The following is a 22,589-nucleotide window of genomic DNA, read 5'->3' as shown; positions in this document are numbered from 1 at the left end:
TCAAAGTCATACAATGTCCCATTTCTGAAGCTACATAATCCTGTTTTCTATCTACTAAACAGCCTGTGGTTTGCCTTAGGCTGAAGACAATTACAAGTAAATATTTTATAATAAAAGAACGAGGGATTCAGACATTATACATTTGTTTGCCCCAACACTCCCAGGTGTAACAAAGGATCTACACCACACCCAGGAATGATTAATCCATGCAAAGATGTTTCTCCTCTGCCCCAAGACGATTTCATGAGTTCAACAGCAAATCAAATGCATTTCCTTGTTCCCCCTGCATGGAAAACCTGCATGATAAAGAATCCTACAGAGAGATTTTGGGACCTCTGGGAATGCTCCTTAGATATTTTCTGACTAAACCCAACAACATTTATCAACAATAAGGCTGACAAACTGTGGAAGGGATTAAGGCCCAATATTACCACAAATTTAATCTGGTTTAATCCACCAGAAATATAAGTTTCTACCATCAGGTACCCATTCTAATGTGTTATCCACTGCATGTGCCTGCATGAAGTTACAATAAATAACGCTCTGAGTTCTATTCCAAATTGTTGCTTCGATCTTATCATCTCCTAGACTGACTGGGCTTCCAAGATCATACACTTCTACCTCTACCCAAAACTGCAGGAAAAATCAGCCTAAAAAAGGAAAGCCTTATTTCAAAAAATGCTATATTTGCATGGAGGAGGCTTGAACTTATAAACTGCTTTCAAACAAATGTAGAACCTCCAACCTAAATAAAAAAGGAAAAATACCAATTAACGCTCAAACACATGCAGCAGAATGACCAAGCCATTTTCTCATTTAGAATGTAGTCAAGATTATACTGTCTATGCAGTTTAAACCATGTATGCTGATATTTACCAGAGAAATGCAATTATTCTGAGTGTTGCAGCCCAATTCACAATGTCAGACAACTGATTTATAGCATGTCCTACATTCTTTTTTAAAAATATCTAAAACTCTACATACAATGCGAGGAGGAAGATGTTACAGAATATTGCCACTTTAAGCATGCCCACAAACATAAATACTCAGCCATCATGCAGTTCCCTTTGGGGTAAACAGCATAATGCAAACCACAGGAAAAGAATAAGGAGCAGTTAGCCAAAGAAATTAAAGGCTGGAGATACAAGGAATTATTACTATATCTGGTTATCCCTCAATACCATTCACTATATTTCTCCATCAGAAACTATCCTTGCTTCCATTATATGAATAAACCACTTCATACACTGCCTTTTGTTCTTTCAGTTCCCCTGGTCTCTTTTTGAGGATCTCATCAACTCCTTCCAATCTGCTCAGTCTTTCCCATCCTCTAAATATATTTATTCTTTCTTTGTAGATCTGTTCTACAATTCAATCCTTATTCATTCTCTCTATACAACCAAATCACTGTAATGTAATGTAATGTACTTCTTTTATAGTGATTATTCACTTTTGTACTCAGTTTACATTCATTCAGCAATCCTTTATTCTTGACCCCATCACTCTTAAGAACCCCCTTCCCACTGCATTCAACTTCCTTTTCTGTTTCCCCTGATATACCCAGCTCTCACTTCCACAGAACAAAGTGGGCAGAAACACACTCTTGTACATGGCCATGGTGCTTCTTTAGACAAGCATTCCTTTCTCACAACAGGCTATATATTCCCTGTCTGCAAGCAAGCGCATGTCTTAACATTTCACTATCCACTTTCCCATCACTGGTAAAAATGGTACTACAGGTAGACCTCACTTAATCACTGCCCTGTTCAATGACCATTCAAAGTTACAACGGTGCTGAAAAAGTAACTTTACCAGTTACTTGCATTTATGACTGTCGCAGCATCCCCATAGTCACATGATCAGCATTTGGGCACTTTTCAACCAGCGGGCATTTATGACCATCACAGAGTCCTGTGGTCATGTGATCACCATTTGCATACTTCACAACTGGCTTCCAACAAGCAGAGTCAATGGAGAAGCCAGCAGTAAAACTGCAAGTCGCAGTCACGTGATATCTTGCTTAGCGACCGCATCGCTTAGTTGCCAGTCCCCATTGTGGTCACTAAGCGAGGACTATCTGTAAATTCATCTACTTGCTCTGATATGTCTGACTTGTAGACCTCCATTTTCCCTGTCAAGCACCACTATCTTGATCTTTGCTGCACTGATTTTCAGATTCATACTCCTGGTTGCATTATATAACTTATCCACATTTGCTACAAGTCATCTGGATGCTTTGCCAAGAAGAGAGCATCATCTGAATATAGAAGTACACCCAGTTAGATTCCCAACTAACAAACCTTGAGTGATACGATAAGCATTTATCATGCACTTTTCTATAAATACAGGTGAAACTCGAAAAATTAGAATATCGTGCAAATGTTCATTTATGTCAGTATGGCAACTCTAAAGGTGAAACCAATATATGAGATAGACGCATTACATGCAAAGCAAGATATGTCAAGCCTTACTTTGGTATAATTGTGATGATTATGGCGTACAGCTTATGAAAACCCCAAATTCACAATCTCAGAAAATTAGAATAGTGTGAAAAGGTTCAATATTCTAGGCTCAAAGTGTCCCACTCTAATCAGCTAATGAATCCATAACACCTGCAAAGGGTTCCTGAGCCTTTAAATGGTCTCTCAGGCTGGTTCAGTAGGAATCACAAGCATGGGAAAGACTGCTGACCTGACAGTTGTGCAGAAAACCATCACTGACACCCTCCATAAGGAGGGAAAGCCCCAAAAGGTAATTGCAAAAGAAGTTGGATGTTCCCAAAGTGCTGTATCAAAGCACATCAATAGAAGGTTACGTGGAAGGGAAAAGTGTGGTAGAAAAAGGTGCACAAGCAGCAGGGATGACCGCAGCCTGGAGAGGATTGTCAGGAAAAGGCCATTCAAAAGTGTTGGGGACTTTCACAAGGAGTGGACTGAGGCTGGAGTTAGTGCATCAAGAGCCACCACACACAGACGGATCCTGGACATGGGCTTCAAGTGTCGTATTCCTCTTGTCAAGCTGCTCCTGAACAACAAACAACGTCAGAAGCGTCTTACCTGGGCTACAGAAAAAAAGAACTGGTCTGTTGCCCAGTGGTCCAAAGTCCTCTTTTCTGATGAGAGCAACTTTTGCATCTCATTTGGGAACCAAGGACCCAGAGTCTGGAGGAAGAATGGAGAGGCACACAATGCACGATGCTTGAAGTCCAGTGTGAAGTTTCCACAGTCTCTGTTGATTTGGGGAGCCATGTCATCTACTGGTGTTGGTCCACTGTGCTTCATTAAGTCCAGGGTCAACACAGCCGTCTACCAGGAGATTTTGAAGCACTTCATGCTTCCTTCCGCAGACGAGCTTTATGGGGATGCTGACTTCATTTTCCAGCAGGACTTGGCATCTGCCCACACTGCTAAAAGTACCAAAACCTGGTTCAATGACCATGGGATTACTGTGCTTGATTGGCCAGCAAACTCGCCTGACCTGAACCCCATAGAGAATCTATGGGGCATTGCCAAGAGAAAGATGAGGGACATGAGACCGAACAATGCAGCGGAGCTGAAGGCCGCTATTGAAGCATCCTGGTCTTCCATAACACCTCAGCAGTGCCACAGGCTGATAGCATCCATGCCACGCTGCATTGCGGCAGTCATTGCTGCAAAAGGGGCCCAAACCAAATACTGAGTACATATGCATGCTTATACTTTGCAGAGGTCTGATATTGTTCTATTTCCAATCCTTGTGTTATTGATGTCATGTAATATTCTAATTTTCTGAGATTGTGAATTTGGGGTTTTCATAAGCTGTACGCCATAATTATCACAATTATACTGAAGTAAGGCTTGACATATCTCGCTTTGCATGTAATGCATCTATCTCATATATTGGTTTCACCTTTTGAGTTGCCATACTGACATAAATGAACATTTGCACGATATTCTAATTTTTCGAGTTTCACCTGTATATTCAACAATCAAGGGGCCAACCAGCAGCATCTACAGGCAAGGTCAAAATCTGCAGGATGGCAGGTGTGGAGTCACAAAGTCCTACCCTTTTGTACTTGCAGATGCCAATGGCCACAGAGGCAACAATGTTGACCCCTCTTTATTCTTATGCATGTTTTACTTCCATCATGTGCTACCTGTATCACATGCAGCAACTAAATTTCAACAGCATATTCATGCAACATTTTCTATAATTCTATTCAATTTAATAAATTAAAATATAGTAAAAACTCTTTTGTACCTGAAAATAAGTATACCTAAAGTACAGTCAGGTACCGTATCTTCTGGCTGCCATTGCTATGGCACAAAATTTGGCCACCATTCTGGAGACTTCCTAATCCTGTTTTTTTTTTTTTTTTTTAAGAAGATAGCACACAACAATTGGGTGAAATTAATCTGGGTTGTTTATAGTAAGAGGGAAGATCAAATCTACCCTCCAAGGATGGTAGATAGGAGATTTCATAAGTACATGAGCTGCTGCCTCAGAATCTGAGCACATACCCAAACTCTCTTGGTAAGGAATGCCATTAAACCTTCCTGACAGTACCATTGGTGGGAGAGCATCCAAGCATACCAGTGTAAAAGCCCTCCCATCTAACAGGACAAGTAGGTGATAAAAATAATTAGGTTGGTAAAGGCAGGGTGCGTGAGCTCATTGTAGTAGAAATATAAAGTGTTAATCCTGTCTCTATGTATCAAGGTCAAAGATTCTCTGTTTGAGCTCTCTCTAGGTCAGGCCCGGCACGGATAAGAAATTGGGGGCTACAGCACACCAGACTGGCTGTTATTTATTTCTTCCAAGGACAGCAGTGTCTATCAGTCAATAATAGCTGGTCTAAAGATTCACCCCTGAAGATTTGCTTAAGTCAATACTTTAACTGGCAGAGCTGTAAGTGAGCCTTGACTGAGATGCACCCAAGCTCTAGGCAGAGAAATACACTGGCAACCGAGCAAGGACCTGAATAGGGATCTCAAAAACTTAAAAACCTTAGAAGCATTGCACTTACAAGGATACTGGTGTGTTATTCTAACACACCAGTATCCTTATAAGTGCAACACTGTGCACCATACAGCAAATATCTGGACTTTTAAAAGTCTGATTGCTGTAGGTGCATAGTTGTTGCTCCTATAGGTTGTATAGCTAATTACTGCATTAGAAACCATGCCAAGAGAGTTAATGAGTAGAGTTTCCAGGAAGATGACAACTGGAAGTATGTGCCTAGATATTAAAAAGCCTTCATCTGTTCCATTTGGTAGTTGTCAATTTCCCAAATGTGGGAAGTGATTAGCATTATACCTAGTAAATACAACTGCCCTGGTTTTCACACAGCTATTTTAGATCAACATAAGATGCTAGGAGGTGGAAGCTGGCCTGCAGCCCCACTTGCGATACAGACAGAATAACATTGCCAACATACAGGAGAATGGAAATTGGTTTTCTTGTCAGGGATGAAATTCAGCTCTATTAAGGGCCTGGTCAATATCACTGACATAAAAATTAAATGGGGGGGGGCAGAATACATCCCTGTTTGAATTCTTTAGAGGCTGTAATTAGGTCAAGTGAGGTGCCTTCATGCAATAGCATAATTAATTGGAGAAGCCAGCAATCAACAGAGGAGGTTGCCAGTTTTCAACACAACGTCTTGGAGGAGATTGAATCAAATGCCATTTTCATCATAGAGAGAACCTTTTGGTGGACTGGCATACTTCATAGAAAGGTGGTGAAGGGGAAACACTGATCTACAACTGAGAACCCTAATCTAAACCCAGATTCTTCCTTGACTAACATTTTTTGTTGGATCATCTATCAGGAAGTTTTGGTAGCAATGTTTCACATAATTTACCAATTATGCATAATAAACTGATTGGCAATAATTAGCCAGGCTGGTCTTATCACCGTTTTAATATCTTGGGATTGTTTACGTCTAATTTGCAATCCTCCATCTTCTCTGTCAAACGCAACTAGCTTGGTCTTTCGTACATTACTTTTCAGCTTCGTTACATCATACAGCTTACCTAACATTTGCTACAAATCATCTGGGTTCTCTGCCAAGAGAGCATCATCTGTATACAGAGGTACTCCCCAGCTAACACACCTCAAATGACACCATAAGCATTTCTCATACATTTATCCATAAATACATTAAACAATCAAGGATACAACTAGCAGTGTTCACAGGGTGAGGTCAAAATAGAGCTAGTGTGGTCCAGTGGTGAAGGCTCCAGGCTAGAAAGCAGGAGATGGGGAGTTCTCATCCCGCCTTAGGCATGAAAGGCGGCTGGGCAACTTTGGGCCAGTCCTTCTCTCTCAGCCCAACCCACAGGGGAAAATAGGAGGAGGAAGGAGTATTAGGTATGCTCATCACCTTGAATTATTTACAAAAATAAAGGCAGGATAAAAAAAAAATCTAGAAAAAAAATCTACAAGATGGCAGACACGGAGTCACAATCCAAGCCCCATCCTTTTCTACTTGCAGATATGGATGCGGAGACATCAGTGTTGAAGCCTTCCACTTGTCCTGTATGTACTACTTGTACTCTACGTAGCAACTGACTTTCAACTTCCAAGCCACGCAAAACATTCCATGGTTCAAGCCTATTCAATTCATTATGCACCTTCTCCAAGTCGGAAATCAAACTTTCTTTCTCCATGCTCTGCTGAAAAGCAAAACTCCAGCTTGCAACCCCCTTCCCCAATTCTGCCACCACCTCTCGTACCCTTTTTATCAGGATTCAGCCAGCCACCTTCCCAGACAGGCTCAGACTAATTTCCACACAGCTTTCGCAGCAGCCTAAGCACAAAGGCGCTCTTTGCAAGATTTTAGAAAATAGCCACCGGTGAGATTAGCAACAACGTAGGTCTCCTCCGGCAGAGCCTGCTTTGGATCCCGAGGGGCGCTGGGCTGGCCGGCCAAGGGGGAAGGTCCTCATCTTCCAACGGCAACAGAAGCAGGAGAGCGCTCCGGGGAAGGGCCCAGAGCGCTCTTCCAGCGGGGCGCATCCGCCCCCCTGCAGGGCCTGCCCCCTCCCTGGTCGCAGCTGCAGGCCGGCTGCAAGCAGAGGGCCGCGCAGGGCTGCCGGGCCCGAGCAGCCGCTTCCAGCCGGGAGAGGCGCTTTCTGGCCCCGCCGGAGCAGACCCCCCCCCCAACGGCCGTCCCCGCAGAGGCTGCTGCTCCGGCGCCCCGTCGGGGAGGCTGCCCGTTGCCCCCCTGCGCGGCAGGCCTGGCGCCTCTGCGCATGCGCCCTGCGGCCCTCACCCGGCTCCACGAGATCACGTCGTCGCTCCCGGGATCCTCGACCAGGGCCCAAAGTTTGGCCAGGAAGCCGGGGACCGAGGAGGCCCCGGGAGAGCCCGGGCCCGCGGCCACCAGCGCCACAGCTTTCTTCATGCCCGACCTCGCGATGCCGCTGCGTCGCCGGAAAAGCGTCAGGGGGACGGCGCGAAGGACGTCGCCGGGCCGACGCGGCGTGAGAGGGCGTTCCCGCCGTCCCGCCTCGTCCTCTCATTGGCGCCCCTGACGTTGAGCCCGCCTCCTCGCAGGGCCCGGCACCCACTTTGGCTCGGAAAGGGGGAGCTCAGGGCGGGGTGGTGACGTCACCGCGCCCACCGTAAGACCGCGAAAAGAGGCGCAGGAAAATCCGTTTCCGCGGCGGGCTGGTGCGCCTGCCCGTGGCTGGCAGAGGCGGTGCGGTTTCCCGTCCTACTGTTGCCGGCCGCTGTGGCTTCTTCCGCTCTTGTTTTCCCCGGGTGAGTCTGGATCCGCATTCAAAAGCCGGTGCGCTGCGGGGTCCCAGGTTTCTGCGCGTGTCGGTCACGGCACGTCGCCCAATCGCGCGCTCCCTCTCTCCCGCCGCCCGCCCCTTCTTGGCGCGGGGCGCGTGCGGGTGGCGAGGCGAGGCGAGGCGGCGAGGCGGCCGCGGGGTCCGGCGGACCCGCCGCGGCTGAGGGAGCGCGGAAACCCGCCGAAATTGCGTGCGGCGCTCTTGGGCTCTGTTGCCGAGGCGACGGTCTTCAAAAACGCTGGTCCTTTTAGGAGCCGCGTTCCCTCGTCCGCCGAGGCTTCGACGGGGGGCGAGGGCGAGGGGCGTAAAGCCCCCAGGAGGCGGCGGGCGCGCTGTAGGGACCCCGCAACAGGCGGCCCGGTTCGGGCGGGGAGGACCCGGTCGCCGGGACCCCGCGAGGCGAGGCTCTGAGGGCCTCGAGGCGCGGCGAGAAGAGCGGTGAGCTGAGGCGGAGGCGCAGGGAAGATGTAGATACGGAGGGAGGGAGGGAGGGAGGGAGGCCGGCCCCCCTCCGCCAGAGGCCTGGAGCCGGAGGATCCGCGCAGGATCCCGGCCGATCCTGGCAGGGAGCTCGGAGGCGGTTCCTGGGATCTCAGGAGCCAGGCCCCGAGCTCCGCGGCCGGGTAGTGCAGCGGTTAGAGCGCCGCCCTTTGGGGCGGGAGGCCGGGGTTCGAATCTCGGCTGGTACCTGCCTTGCCAGGGGGGTCCTTGGGCAGAGACCCCCTAACGCTTCGCCTGCCTACCTCGGATGAACTAACTAAGAGAACCGCGCCGGCTCGGACGTCGCCCAGGCGTTGGGGAACCAGGACAATCTGAGGATAAGTGGCTACTGGAACAAACCATACACGGACCAGACAAGAGAGCCCGGCATTGGTGGAATGAATAGGCACACATGCACACGCACACTGTAAATGTTGGGTTTCCCACACTGAACCCTATATCGGTTCTCAGCAGGGCTTCTTTCAATGGTCGCCTTTTGCAGCTCTGGCAAGTAGATTCCAGAGGTCTGAATTTCAGCCTGACGACTGTGGAGAGCATTTTTAAATGAAGTTGATTGTTTGCTGGTCACTCGGGCAGATTTCCTAGAAGCCCTGTGTGGCAGGAGGCTGAGAGATACGGTAACTCTGAATCCATGTTTCTCAACCTTAGCCCCTTTAAGATATATGGACTTCATCTCCCAGAATTCCCCAGCCAGCCAGCATTTTTCATGGTGTAAGTCATAGTTTGAGGTCCTTTGACACCTCTAGCTATAGAAGTTAAGGTGCTCTCCCATTGTCTAGGCAATATGGGACTCTAATTCTTTATTCCACTCATCTTTTAGCATCTGCATATAAAATTGATCTATTGATAGCAAATATGTATAAAAACTAATAGGGTTTTTTTTTTGTTTTAAAGGATTTAACAAGTTGTTCTATTATCTTAGGTGTCTCAAAAGTTGAAAAGTTGGACTGCTCGTCCAAACTGTTATTGACAAATGTAGCTCTAAATATTGCCATTGGGTTACATGGGATAGATGATATTTATCTCTCAACACAGAATATGTTAAAAATTCATCATCATGTATCAGTTGGTCCAGAGTCAATATCTCCACCTCCATCCAATTTTTCCATACCACCATCTTTTTCCCAACATTTAATGTTGGGTTTCCCCATAATGTCAGTGCTCTCAAAATGAATATTATTCCCATATTAATTTATATTCTGAGAGGAATTCCTGTTCAAATATCTGGAAAATATTTTCCAAAAATAAATTTTTTGTTTAGAAAACTTCTGTGGGGTTCTTTGGTTCTGAGAATATCTTTACAGAAAATGCAACTACCAATTAATGAGGGAGGATTCAGTTTTCCGAATCTGGAGCTATATCATCATGCTTACCTATTGTATTAAATGCTTGAAGCCAACAACAAGTGTCAATTTTCTGATTTGGGCAATGTTGGAATTTACATATATAGCACCCTTGGTTGGATGGACAGTTTTGGATCTAAATATATTAGAACTCTAGTATCCATGGGAACAATTATGCCAATTAGAAAGCTATGGAATGCAATGTCCAATAAAAAAAGATTCGACCCCCTTTTCCCATGCCAAATTGACACAGGCTACTTTCTATCTTTGCAAAAATGATCCCACTCCTGAAAGGAGCCTTAATGGAAAATCAGCCACATGAATCACAAATGCTGCTTCTCATGTGGGCTTTGGGGGAAAATGTGGGTCCCAGTTCTTCCAGTCCAGTTCATGTCCCAGCTCAGCTCCAGCGAGGCTGGGGAGATCTTGAAGCAGGGCATGGAGGCTACCTTCCCAAAATGCAAACCTTCTGTAAATTAAGCCTCCATGAAAACCTTCTGTTTAAAATGAAAAGTGCAGTGGATCCTATTGCTGCTTGGCAATACGTTATAGAAATATTCTTGCATGGTGAACACTGGAAACATTTTTTCTAAGTTAAGTTGGGGACCAGGGGTATACTATATAAAGAGAGCATCTATGTTCCTGCCAACACAGCAAATAAGCTTAGAAAAATAGCTTGGAAGTATTGGGAGTTTCTTCCCACTCGGGTTTTTTAATAGTTGTGACACAAGGGTGCCAAGAAATGATTAAGCTTTCTCTCAAGCTGAATGTCCTTTTCTGCAGTTGAGTTTCAAAAAAGCTCCGGCTGATCAAAGAGATGCTGAGGACCATGAAAATAGAGTTTACATCCCAAAGGCAGAAGCCTAACTAGAGTGAACCCGTGCACTGAGCACCAGTGGCGTACCAGCTTTCCAAAAAAATACTAGAGGGATCACATCTCACCTGGTGGTAATCTTCCCCTAAAGTTAAGGTCCTGAAATGACCTTTGGGAATAATTCTTCTGATTCAGGGAAGGAGAGAGAAAAAAACATACATATGCACACCCAGTTTGATGTATGCAACAGGAAATCTTGATGTGTCATTGAATACACACATGTGAAGATGTGATGGAATCCTTCGGTGAAGGCCACGCTCGGTGAGATAAGCACTGCCTTAGCCCCCAGCAGGAGTGTGGGAAGGTTAAGATGAGACTGGCACCACCCTAAGGAATTCGCGGGGTTTTGCTTGCTGCCTTGATGAGTTTAGATTCAGTCTGGCAGGATTCTGTCTGTGGTTGGAAGATAATAAAAGCTATTGAACTAGACCAGTACTGTCTCGTGGAGTTCTTTGGGCTGAACCTGACAGAAGCAGCTCTTTGGCACCCTCTACTTTTACAGTTTTAAATGAATGCTTCAAACATATTAATTGTGCAGACTAAGAGAATTATCCTACACAGGTGGGAAGAAAATACACTTCTGATGTTAAAAGACTGGAATTTGAGAGATTAGATTTTTATCAATTTTCAAGTGCCTTTCTATTGTAAAATTGAGCAGAGGGTGCATATGTTTCCATGTGATTTAGGTTTAACAATACATTGAGCTAGTCCTATATTACCATGGTTCGGGTCTTTTTTATTTTTTCAGTTTTTATCCCTATTATTTATCATTTTTACTGTATTATCACTGCTGTCTTATTATTATATTTTGGTTGTTATATTTTACCAAATTTAAAAGGAAAAGAAGACTTGTGCAAATGCCTCCTGAAGCATCAGGACTAGTCTCTATATTAGTCGTTTCTGTTTTCTTATCACTAAGTTAATTTTTATAGTTATATTATCACCTGATTCCTCCCTATCATAAAACAGCATACCATCAGAATGAAATTACACCAAGTTCATTCTTGTTATTTAAAACTAAAAATGAAAGAGACGTAGGGTAAAAAAATATGTGTATCCCTTCTAGTACGTTCCCAGGCGTTGCAGAAAGGCCAGTATTCAGCCTCAGGTTTATGACCTAGACTTTGGCCCTCCTTGCCTTCTTTAAACCTCAAAGGATTTCACTGGAACTTCAGATCCTGGAAGAACATGCTTCTAGAGCACACATTAACTCTTTCTCGTGGTTTCTGCATCTGATCCTCTCTCTTTGTCAAGGTAAGGGATCCATCTTTTCACTTAATTGCAAGCCCTTTTGGTTCACTAAAAGGAAGGCTGTTACTAAGACTGCAATCCTAAATGTACATATGTAAGCGAATATGTCAGTGGCAAACTCATTTGTGGTGCAGAGGGTTGGGCTCTACCCTGAAACTTTCCAATTGTTTCCAGTGAAAAGAAGAAATGTGCTAGATAGGGTGAATTTTGGGGAAATCATGGCGCAAGGCCTGATATGGATGTGATCAGATGGGGAATGGAAAGAATTTGGAAGGAGGGGGCTTCTAAAGCCCCCCTTCGTTAGAATGTATTCATTCTTCAAGAGGTTTTATAGGTTTTAGAGTTCTGAATTCCATGCTGCTAAAAAGAAATGAAGATGAACTGTGTTAGAATCAAAGGATCAGCATAATAACAGTTGCTTACAAACATGCAAAAGAGTTTCTCATAAAAACAATCTTTCCTAGCCAAGGCACATCTATAAACTCCTAAAAATACAAGTCACCATCAAACCAGAGCACATTCATTTATTTTTAGCAGCAGGTGGTGTATGGTGCAGGAGTTGGTGCAAAACTTAGCTACACTGCAGGGTATACGTGTGGATTATGGCCTGATAATAAATAACTCGCCCCCAAAGTTAGGCTCTCTTCCTGACAAGCTTCTCAACAGAGGTGCAGTTTTACAGATTTCTCTAGAAAAGATGGTGTAAAAAAGCATAAGCACCAAGTCCACATCCCACGCGTACAAGGGCAGACGCATTGTGCAAAAGAGAGGATACCAGCCTACTAATCCTACTGAAAGGGTGACATGCCAGACAAGATTTAAGCGTGGTAATACAGGAAAGAAGGGGAGAAAAAAGCAATGGTGGCCTGGCCTATTTTTCCTGGAGTCTCATTATTGGCTAATGAATCAGACATGATAAGGGAACTTAATGAAGGGAACCAGTTTCGATTAAGTCAGCACTATTGTCCGGACATTCTCCAAGGCTGCAGTTAAGGGTGTCCACTCTTGAACGCTCTGGGATCTGCAGCAGAAAGGGTGTGAAAGTCAGATATCAATCTAGCTGTACATTTTAAAAATCTGTAATAAGACCCACCAGGCAAACAAACCTAGGCTATATAGCATTATATTTCCAGGAAAGAATCTGGGATTCTACCCAGTGAACAATGACCCAAAATATATTTGAGTTTTCCCACTTTGTAGCAGTTGTTGTAGTGGGCTTCCAGACTTAGTCAGAACCCTGGTCAATACTGTAGTGTGAATAATTCGGGGTGGGGGCGGATACAGGTCTGTTTAGTGCTTTTAGGTTTTGTTTTTGCTTACCACCCTGTTCTCTACTCAACAGAACCCTGGTTCATTCAATTAATTCAGTTTTCTGGGTTTCCATGACACATGAACTTTAAACCAAGCTAAAATGTGGTTGGCGACTTCAGAGTCTGCTGTGTGAACAGCTCCCCAGTCAGGCTGAGGGATGAGTGCCTCAGCCAGGAGCAAATGGCAATTGCTCATTGACCTTTCCTTACTTGGCAACACTTCTAGGAATGAAACAAAATTTATTTATTTATATTTCAAATTCGTCACCACCCATCTCACTGTTAATTGCTGTTGCTGTTAATTGAGATTTGGGCCAGACAAACTCATTAATGAAAGACCTCACTGATACTTCGAAGATCTCCTTTCACTTTTGATGAAACATAATTAGGAAGAAGCCAATAAGATTTTGGTGATGTGCTGTATTTTTTAGCATTTATTTTACCAATGCTTTCTAATGTTTTGTTATATGGGATTTTAATTTGGGAAGCCTAGGCACATACTTCCCTGTTAATTAGATTAGAGAAAAATTCCTAGATAATATTGACAATAGTTATTTAATGGCAAGCCTCTCACCCTGCCATAAATAAATCCAAGAGAAATGTGAGTGTCATTGCAAACAACGCTGCCATTAATTGTTTGCTGTAAGGTTTTTTTCACCAGTGGGAGAAACATCATCTTTTTCAGGGTTTTCTGCACTCCCCTCTTTGCACAAAAATCCATTGAAAAGTTCCACATCAGGTACTCTCATCATTAAGTTGTCTAACTTAACAATCATCATCATCATCATCATCATCTTCTATTGCAATGTTTTTGTTCTGTATAAAGCAACACTTAAATAGTATTGTTTCAGATTTTGTAAACAGTACAGTATGACCATTGATAAATAACTGAGAAACAAATTATTTAAATATTTAAGTCAGCAGGAACTGGTTTTATTCTGAGATTTAGAGGTCATATTTTGATACTGGCCCAATTTCTCTCTATATGCCTTCAGACACTTAATGAAAATGATGAGAAATCATTCAAAGATATTTGTTTCTCATTATATAAAAAATCCACTACTAGAGATGCTCATACACATAGAGAAAAACAAACAAAAACATTATTTATATTGTCCCCCAGGGTGCAATTCAACCACAATCAAAATTTACAATTAAAACTAACAGTTAAAATTACATGAAAGCAATAAAATCTGTACATACCATTTTACATATTTATAGTCACAGGGTTAGCTCCAGGTTTGAGCTACACTCATCTAAAAATTGGTGGGTAGAGACCTAATTTGATCAAGAAATATGCCCCAATTGAATATATTGATGGTCATTCCAGCTTCAAAGGAACCAATGGACTATCCAGTTGGTGACAGACTTCTAAGAAGGTCATATTGCTTTCTTCCATTCTTCCTAACTGCTTCAGGGGCAGCGATGCCAGTTCTAGGCTGCGTACTGCCAAAGTTACGACTGACTCCCTCCTCGCCAATAGAGCAAGACCATCAGCCAAGTAGTTGCACCAGTACATGCCTAAAGGGGATGGTTCTGCTTCACATTTGGAGCATCCAATTTATTTTGCTCCCCCACTTTTGCCATCTGGAGCAAAATCAAAACTGTAATGTTTGTGATGGACAATTGTCTAAATCACTCTCTAAATTACTTCTTGTTCGTTTGACTCATGTTAAAAGGTTTTTGTTTCATCCCTTTTTTGAGATACCGAGTCCTGAAGGGGACTTTCAACACTTAGATGTGCCCCTATCAACAGATATGGCCGGCCGTCCTTTGCATCTATTTCCTTCCGCTGCGGCTTCTGGCAGAAGGAGTTACCAGAGACTACTATCTGGGGATTCACAATGTGGACTGGAACTATGCTCCGCTGGGAAAGAATGCCGTCACTGGACAAAACATTGCAAATGACCCGTGAGTCTAAATTTCTATATCCCCACGACCCAGTGCAACGTAGGTACATCGAATCACTCCAGAGCTGCATACAAAAAACTGGAGGCTTTTAGCCGAAATGTACGGCATGCATCACATCGTGTGAGGCATAGTAGCTGATCTCTTTTATCTAAGGAATTGGAGAATTTCCACGCTACAATAATGTAATGTATAAAATGCGCATCGATTATCAGAGGGAAACGTTCAACATGTCATGTAGTACCATTACACAGTTTGCCATCCCTAAAACTAGCCACTGTGTAGTCAGTCATCTTTCCAGACGGCAGGTCCGGCCATCCGCAACGGCCTGGAGAAATTAATACCAAATTAAAACGACTTGAAATTTAGTAAGATTGCTAAATTTCGTAAGTTTTCAGCCATTTCACCCTCAGGATTTTAGTCAACATTAGTAACATTTTGAATTCATGAGATTTTGGATATTTTTAATGTACCCTTTAAATTAATGATTTAATTCTGGGGAGTGTAAATGGTATTTAGAAGCATCACAGGCACATTTGTCAGCAAGTGGCTAATTTTCTGAGCCCACTGCTGTAACATTTTGATTATTTAGTTTTACATATATGATTTGGAGCCAAATTTGCTGTGACACGTTGAAATTTATGATAAAGATCTCTGTGCTTAAATTATTTCTATAGTTACATTTTCTTGACTGTAGCCCTCCGGTCAAAGTTGGTGGTTTGTGTGTGTCTGTGTGCATGTTTGGAAGAGGAAAAGGATGAAGCGGTTAACAGCTGATGGGAAGTGTTGAGAAAATGGCTCAATTTCCTTTCCTTGGCACCATGATTGCAATTTGACCTGAAGCCCCCATCAGCTACTTATTTTAAAGAATTTGGCTTTCAATTACTTTAAAAGCCAAATCAGTTATCTCCCCCTGACATTGAAGTTGGGTGGTAGGGAGACAAAATTGCAAAAGAAAGAAATGCTGCACATTATACTGGAAGGAGTCTGAAGGGACAGTTTAAGACAGTGGTCATAAGAGGTCCTGTAGGACTAAGATACCATTACGGGGGGTGGGGCGGGGGGGCTGGGATTATACTCAAACTACCTCTCAGCCACAAATGCCCAACAGTTGCCATGGTCTGAAATCTTAGTGGCTGTGTGGAGATTCCTGCTTCATCTGCAGATAGAAACTCAAAGTACACCACCGATCAACATGGACTTAGAACTCTAGCTGGGTGTTTTACGGTTGATAAAAGGGCTTAATGATAGGTGAGGTTGTATAGTTCTCTGCTGCAGCAGAACTTAATCTTTCCACTGGTATTTCCAAATGTTGGAGTGGGAAGTGACTAAGCAAGGGCCACATGCAATTTTCTAAAGACTTGCTGGTGAACTATAAATGTTCATATGACGTCAGGGAATAATTATTACATAAAGAGGGAGTAAACATACAAATTGTACTTTGTTAACTTATTTTAAACTAATCTGTCATGTTTAAATCATGGTTAGTTTCTATTACAATCCTATCAGCCCACATCTTTGCCCTAGCCCACCCGCTTTCTAGAATGTTAGTGTGGCCCTCAGCACTTAATCCAAAGACTAAGGTGGGCCTTGGCTTGAAAAATGTCCATTTCTGCTCTAGAACAACTTGTGAGCCTGTCAACCAAATCAAGCCACCAGCCATATGACATGCCCTACTAAGTGCTTGATAGCCTCCGACTGCTGTTCCTACAATTACAAGCAAATGTGAGAGGCCTGTCATGATCCCGATGTTTATGTTACTTACGTTCTCTATTGTTCTTGGGTGCTGGATTGAGATGGCCTTTTGATCATCCTGCTAACTGAGCCGATACACTTTTACCCAGAGGCAAACCTTACTAGGTTCAGTGGAGCTGCTTAGAATAGCCCAAATTTGGTCCAGTGTCCAGTTTCCCATCATGACAGATGAGATGCATTCCCTTGAAACTCTCAAGGTGAGCATTAGCACAAGAACTCCCTACCCACTCCATCATTCCCCTCACTCCTGCTTTACTATTGTGTAGTGACATCCTGTGTCTACTGTAGAACCAAAGTCTCTCCTTTTGGTCATTTATCAGTGATGACATTAAAGAGAAACTTGGGTTCTAGATACAGGATGTGATCATCATTGATTGACCTGTTCTTGAGGAATCTGTCTGAACCTCCTTCAATTCCCTCCAAACTCCAAGCACCTCCATACCTTGTGGCAACAAATTATGTAAGCCAGCTACACTTTGAGTAAAGAAATATTTAACTTGTCTGCCCTGTCAGCCTATTTGATTGTATGATTGAGTGTTAGACTTCTAGCTAAAGGACAACAATGATTCTCAGAAAACATTTTCACATGTGATAATCAGTGTTATCTTCTGAGCTCTGTATGCCAGCCAGGTTCATATAATTTTGTATCAGAGGGCATATTCCATGCCATATTGATTCCATTCTTTCTGCCCTGTGTTAAAAGCAGTCAGCCACACTTGCAAATAGCATGAGAGATTTTCAAAGGGACTTTTAGCATCCAACTAGAGATAAGACACTGGTGTGAATTTAAATGGAAGTTGCTACCAACTTTGTCTCAACTTTTGTCTTTTTCTTTCCAGCATAGCCTCCTATTTCCTCCAACCTGCCAAGGACAGGATAGGTGGGATTTACAGGAAATCTATCTATAAGCAATACTCTGATTCCACATACATGTCAGAGATATCCAAGCCTGCCTGGCTGGGATTCCTTGGGCCCATCATACGAGGTGAAGTGGGAGACACCATTACTGTACACCTGAAAAATTTTGCCAGCCGCCCATTCACCATTCACCCCCATGGTGTCTTTTACACAAAGGATTCAGAAGGTAAATGAATTTTCTCTCTACCCTCCCTCCTAAGAATATCTGCAAGATGTGATAGCTTGCATATGACTGATGACTCTTATTTAGCTGAAAAACTCAAACCACACTTTAGAGACCCCAGGTGGCCCTGCTAAGGAGAGAGCATTTGGTAACGTCTAGCAAGGCCCAGTAGAAATTAGGGAAACAGTTTGCCAGAAGACATCAGATGGTGAAACCACATTCAGAAGAGAACAGCTGAAAGCTCTGGATCAGCCCTTTTGTACTGTATTCCCTAGATATGCGAGGACCACAACTTCCAGAAAGTCCAGTCACCATTGCTGTTGGCTGGGACTGTTGTACTGCAGACTGGATGTGTCTAAAGGATGTCATGTTGGCAAAAGGTGAACTCAAAAAACGTCAACATCAAATTTACTATGTTCAGGCCTTGTACTGACTATCCTACAGTTAATAATATATAATACGTAATATACATCAACACACTGAGGAATTGACCACTAAATTTCTTGTGAAAGCTACGTTTGACTGGATGATGTCATTGATCCCTTATTCTAGGGGCCCTGTATCCTGATTCATCCTCTGAAGATCTTAAGAAAGATGATGCTGTCCCACCAGGAGGAAACCATACCTACACATGGACTGTTCCTAAGGACCATGGTCCAACTGCTGATGATCCAGCCTGTTTAACATGGATCTATCATTCCCACATCAACGCGCCAAAAGATATTGCCAGTGGCTTAGTTGGGCCTTTGCTGATATGTAAAGAAGGTAAATTTACCCTGAAAAATATGATTGGTTTTGTAGCCCCTTTTGAAATGACCTTACATATGTAGCAATAAGCTACAAATCTTTCTTGAGTATGTTCCAGGGTTCAGATTTAATTTAAGTTAAGCAAATTATTATTTCAGAGCGGACAGTCTCTTTTTGGCTGGAAGACCAAGATTCCAGTGCAGGGTGACAGTGCAAAATAAATAGGGCTATGTTTTGTACTTTGTAGACAGCATTGTCTACTTTTTTCCTGAGACATAGTGGGAAATTGTTCTTAGTTTAGCAATATTAAATGTAATTTAGGGCCTGTATTACCAATTTTCTGTGTTTCCTATCTCAAAACGGAAGGAAACTTTCAAACCTGTAACAGCATACTGCAACTAAGGAAGCAAGATTCACATGGAGTTTTCTTAATCAGGTTTAATATCTAGAAGTAAGGGTTAGGATGCAGGATCTTGGAAACTGAATCAGCAAACTCCCTTATCGCTGATGGGTGAGTTCATTACAATGGAGTCTCTGTGACTTGTTTGAACCTCTTTTTCTCAGAATGTGAAACTGAACGGTGTAACTGCCCTTTTTCCAGATAAATCTGACACTGAAACATCCATCTGCTCTTCATTAGTTTTGAAAGATTAGCTTTTTTCAGCTTCAGTGAGCTCGGTTACAGAAACCATGCCCCTGATTTCTAGCAATTGTTCCTAGAGAAGGCAGAAAGAGAGAGAGAGATCTGAGATCACATGTCCTTGGGCAGGACATCCATCCTTCTCCATCTTAATTTTGGCACTTGGAGCACAAATGAAAAAGAAGAAAGCTGAATGAATTATTCCATTCGATATATTCTCCTGCTACAAACACATGAATATACATTTTAGATAAGAAAATTGTGCATTTCTAATCACTTGGTTCCCCATTTTGTCCTTTTTAGACTGCAGAGACTTCAAAAGTAGATGAACATGTCTTGGATCCATTCCTTAAAATCAGCAATTTCTTTCCTGCTCTATAAAATTATCCTCTTTGCACCAACTCAAGAGAGGCAAAGCCTCTCTTAATAAAATATTATCCTTAACTATAATATTTTGTCCCAAAATTACATATGTAGTGATTTAAATCCAGAATAAAGCTATAGCTGGACAAGACCAGATCATACAAATTAAAACAACTTCAAATTTCTTACAACACCAGAATAAAAAATCGATGTCCGCTCCCCTTTAAACATTCTTTGAAGGGTCCAACAAAAGCAAAATAATATTTTCTGATGAATTAATTTCATTTTGAAATCAGAAGTATATTTCACTTTTCTTAACACTTGGACCTACTGATTCTCCAATACTGGATATTCCAATTCTTCATTCCACAATTCAGATGAATAACTAACACTAACTTTCATTTTACTTTTTAATACCTCGTAACATTGAATTATTGGTTTTCCCTTCAAGCACTGCATCTCTTAAGGATCCTAAAATTGCAGATATCCGGCCATGCTGTTTTATTATTTCAACTGTATGCAGGGTGTACCTAAAGTCAGGCCCCACTGACAATTTACTGTATTATATAAATTACAATAAATATTCTAATTAGTTGCCATTTTCTTCTGAACACTTCCTTACTTGTTTTATTCACGCCCTTTGATCATTCCTGGACTGTTTTCTCTGAAACAAAATTAATTAATAAAACATATTGTGGTTGGCCTACAGGGCCTGACTTTTGGTACACCCTGCATATTATAGGAAAGTCATATTCAACACACAATCTCTCAAAGTCTCCCATTAGAAATTAAGTGATTTAAAGTGTTGGCCCCTTATTCAACCCAAGAGTTCCAGTAAAGCATCTTTCCCACTAACTTCAAATTTGGGTTATTTCTGTTTGGAACTCTCAAGTGATACAGGATCAAAATGTAATTGCTTACCTATCTATATGCATCTGCATGTAGATATATCCAATTCAATATAATGCGATATATTTCAAGAAAGATACAAATCCAAGTATTTTATGGAGTCTGTACAAATTGTAAATTCTAATCTCTTACAAGATAAAATAGATCTAGATAAAACAGTTTCTAAAGACAGCAAATTAGATTTGTTCTAGTAAATATTTTCGCCAGAGTATAAACTACATTGCTTGTATTATCCAATAACCTTTGGTAATGACGTTGCATAATTATCAAGGGTGGCCATAATTAGCTTATAAGAACAATTTATATTCAGTGTTATGTCCCATCACACCCTTAATATCATGAGATTGTCTAACAGAGGAAGCTAATTAGTCCAAGAAGCAAACTAAAGCTGGAGACAAGGGACAACTTGACAGGTTGAGAGATAAATCCATTAGTAATAACTTTAGCTGCTGGGTGAAGCTACCAAATTATAACCTAATGAATAAAAGATGGTAGAAACCCATATCTTCCTACAAGATACTTCATAAATTCAGTCTGAAGCATATCAAATACCTTTTCAGCCTCCAACAAAATTTCCACAGCTGATCTAAACTGATTTCAGTTTATCTGTTGTGATATCCCTCATATCAGTCATCAGATGGATATTGTTAGATGTTTGTCTACTTTTTTATAAATCTAAATTGTGATAGGTGAATTATGGACAGTATTGCTTTCTGTAGCCTCCTGTTGTAGTTAATATTTTAGCATCCACATTAAGCAAAGATACTGAAAACAGATGATAGCAGATTCTGTCTTGGTAAATAACTTACTGGCCTGAATTCCAGATATAAAACTTCATTGTTGTTGTTTCAAATGATCAGCTAATAACATTCCAGCTTCATCTCCTGATTTCCATTACGTATTTCTGGTTAATGCATTTCAGTATTCAAATAGTTCTCAGTGCAGAAGCCCCAGTTTAAGCTTTGCTGCTATAAATACTTTATATGATTCATTTGGGAGGTTTCTATGATATAAACAAAGCAAATTTTTAACCATCTTTTCTAACTGTATCAAATTAGAGTCAATGTCTTTTTTTGCTGAGGTGAAAGCAATAATGAAAGCAATTAAAATACATCTCAGAGAGGTAGGAGCATCTGGATTTGTTTCAAAAAAAGAACAAATTTCCTTCTCAATAAATTCCCCCAAAGGAGAACCTATTAGGAGAGAAATATTCAAGTACCATCCAAAACTAGCTGATTTACAGTTAATCTTTCTAAGCTCCGTGCACTTTGCCTTTGAGACTAGAAGTGGAGTTCAGTTGTGCAGGAGGAGAAGACACATATGATGGTCTTTCTAGAGCTAGAGTGTGGGGAGTGGAAGAAGGAGGCAGTATTTTTTAAAAAATACTGTAACACATTAAAGTAAGGTTGTGCTGTAATAAAATTATCACACCAGTAAAAGCAGTTTGGGAGAGCCATCTGTCTGATGTGTTACATTTACTACATACAGAGAGAAGTGAACACAGGAGATTATGCCAAAATCTGTTGTTGATGTTCCTGCACAGAGGCATGATCTGACTGTTAGTCCCTTTGGCTCAGTACTCCTCTGCTCTCCTCTGGCCAGTGGGACTGTCTGGTTTTCCTCTGTTAGGGATAACAGGGAATGAATCTGGAAGCGTTGAAAGTTTATGACCTACTGCTCAGTTAAGGGTCTTATTCTTGAAGCCTGGAACTCTTCCGTTTCAGGATCTTATCTTGCTTTATCCCTAAGGCAGGTTTCCACAAATTCCACAGCACCTCTCAAAAGTGATGGCCGATGACTTCTATCATCCTCAGCAAGCAGGTTGCTGTAGGTTCAGGAGTGTCCACGGGGTGTGATAAAAAAAATCAAGATGGTGGCCGTGACAGAGTACTTGAAGTTCTGCCCATTTTTAATGGGCATCACACCTGATCTCACCATCGTGACCACCATCTTGACTTTTTTACTACATGGAGCAATACCTCTGTGTAGGTTGCTGGAATCTTAGCTCCAGATGCTTCTGCTAGCACTAGAAGATCCTGGCTAGGTCAAGGAAGCCATTCTGCATCTCCACCCCACACAAAACAAAGGGGTGCTGGTGGTGTGGTCAGAGCCCAGTCCGTAACCTT

General features: G+C 42.3%; 2 protein-coding genes across 7 annotated transcripts in view; one reads left to right on the top strand and one right to left on the bottom strand.

Moving 5' to 3' along the window:
• LOC103065833 (heat shock factor protein 3-like) overlaps positions 1–7,496 on the bottom strand; it is a 30,450-nt gene extending 22,954 nt beyond the window's left edge. The window contains exon 1 of one of the 3 annotated variants that reach the window (XM_088129303.1): positions 7,256–7,496. In XM_088129303.1, coding sequence (XP_087985429.1) covers positions 7,256–7,387 — 132 coding nt within the window. In that variant the 5' untranslated portion in view covers positions 7,388–7,496. The remainder of the gene's footprint in view (positions 1–7,255) is intronic. The other 2 variants (XM_088129301.1, XM_088129302.1) reach the window with 2 other exon arrangements.
• Positions 7,497–7,612: 116 nt separating this feature from the next.
• The window catches only part of HEPH (hephaestin), a 62,381-nt gene continuing 47,404 nt past the window's right edge, over positions 7,613–22,589 (top strand). For 2 of the 4 annotated variants that reach the window (XM_088129299.1, XM_088129297.1), the window contains exons 1-5: positions 7,613–7,746; positions 11,566–11,753; positions 14,765–14,971; positions 17,563–17,807; positions 18,357–18,569. In XM_088129299.1, the coding sequence (XP_087985425.1) occupies positions 14,799–14,971; positions 17,563–17,807; positions 18,357–18,569 (631 nt within the window). In that variant the 5' untranslated portion in view covers positions 7,613–7,746; positions 11,566–11,753; positions 14,765–14,798. Of the gene's footprint in view, positions 7,747–11,565; positions 11,754–14,739; positions 14,972–17,562; positions 17,808–18,356; positions 18,570–22,589 lie in introns of all 4 variants that reach the window. The other 2 variants (XM_088129300.1, XM_088129298.1) reach the window with 2 other exon arrangements.

This window comes from Python bivittatus, unplaced genomic scaffold (genome assembly GCF_059951505.1).
Source record: "Python bivittatus isolate LINGU-HERP-01145 unplaced genomic scaffold, Pbiv_v1 ctg000790_np1212, whole genome shotgun sequence".
Lineage (NCBI taxonomy): Eukaryota > Metazoa > Chordata > Lepidosauria > Squamata > Pythonidae > Python > Python bivittatus.
Note: the sequence above shows the minus strand (reverse complement) of the source record. Positions and strands in the feature narration are given on the sequence as shown.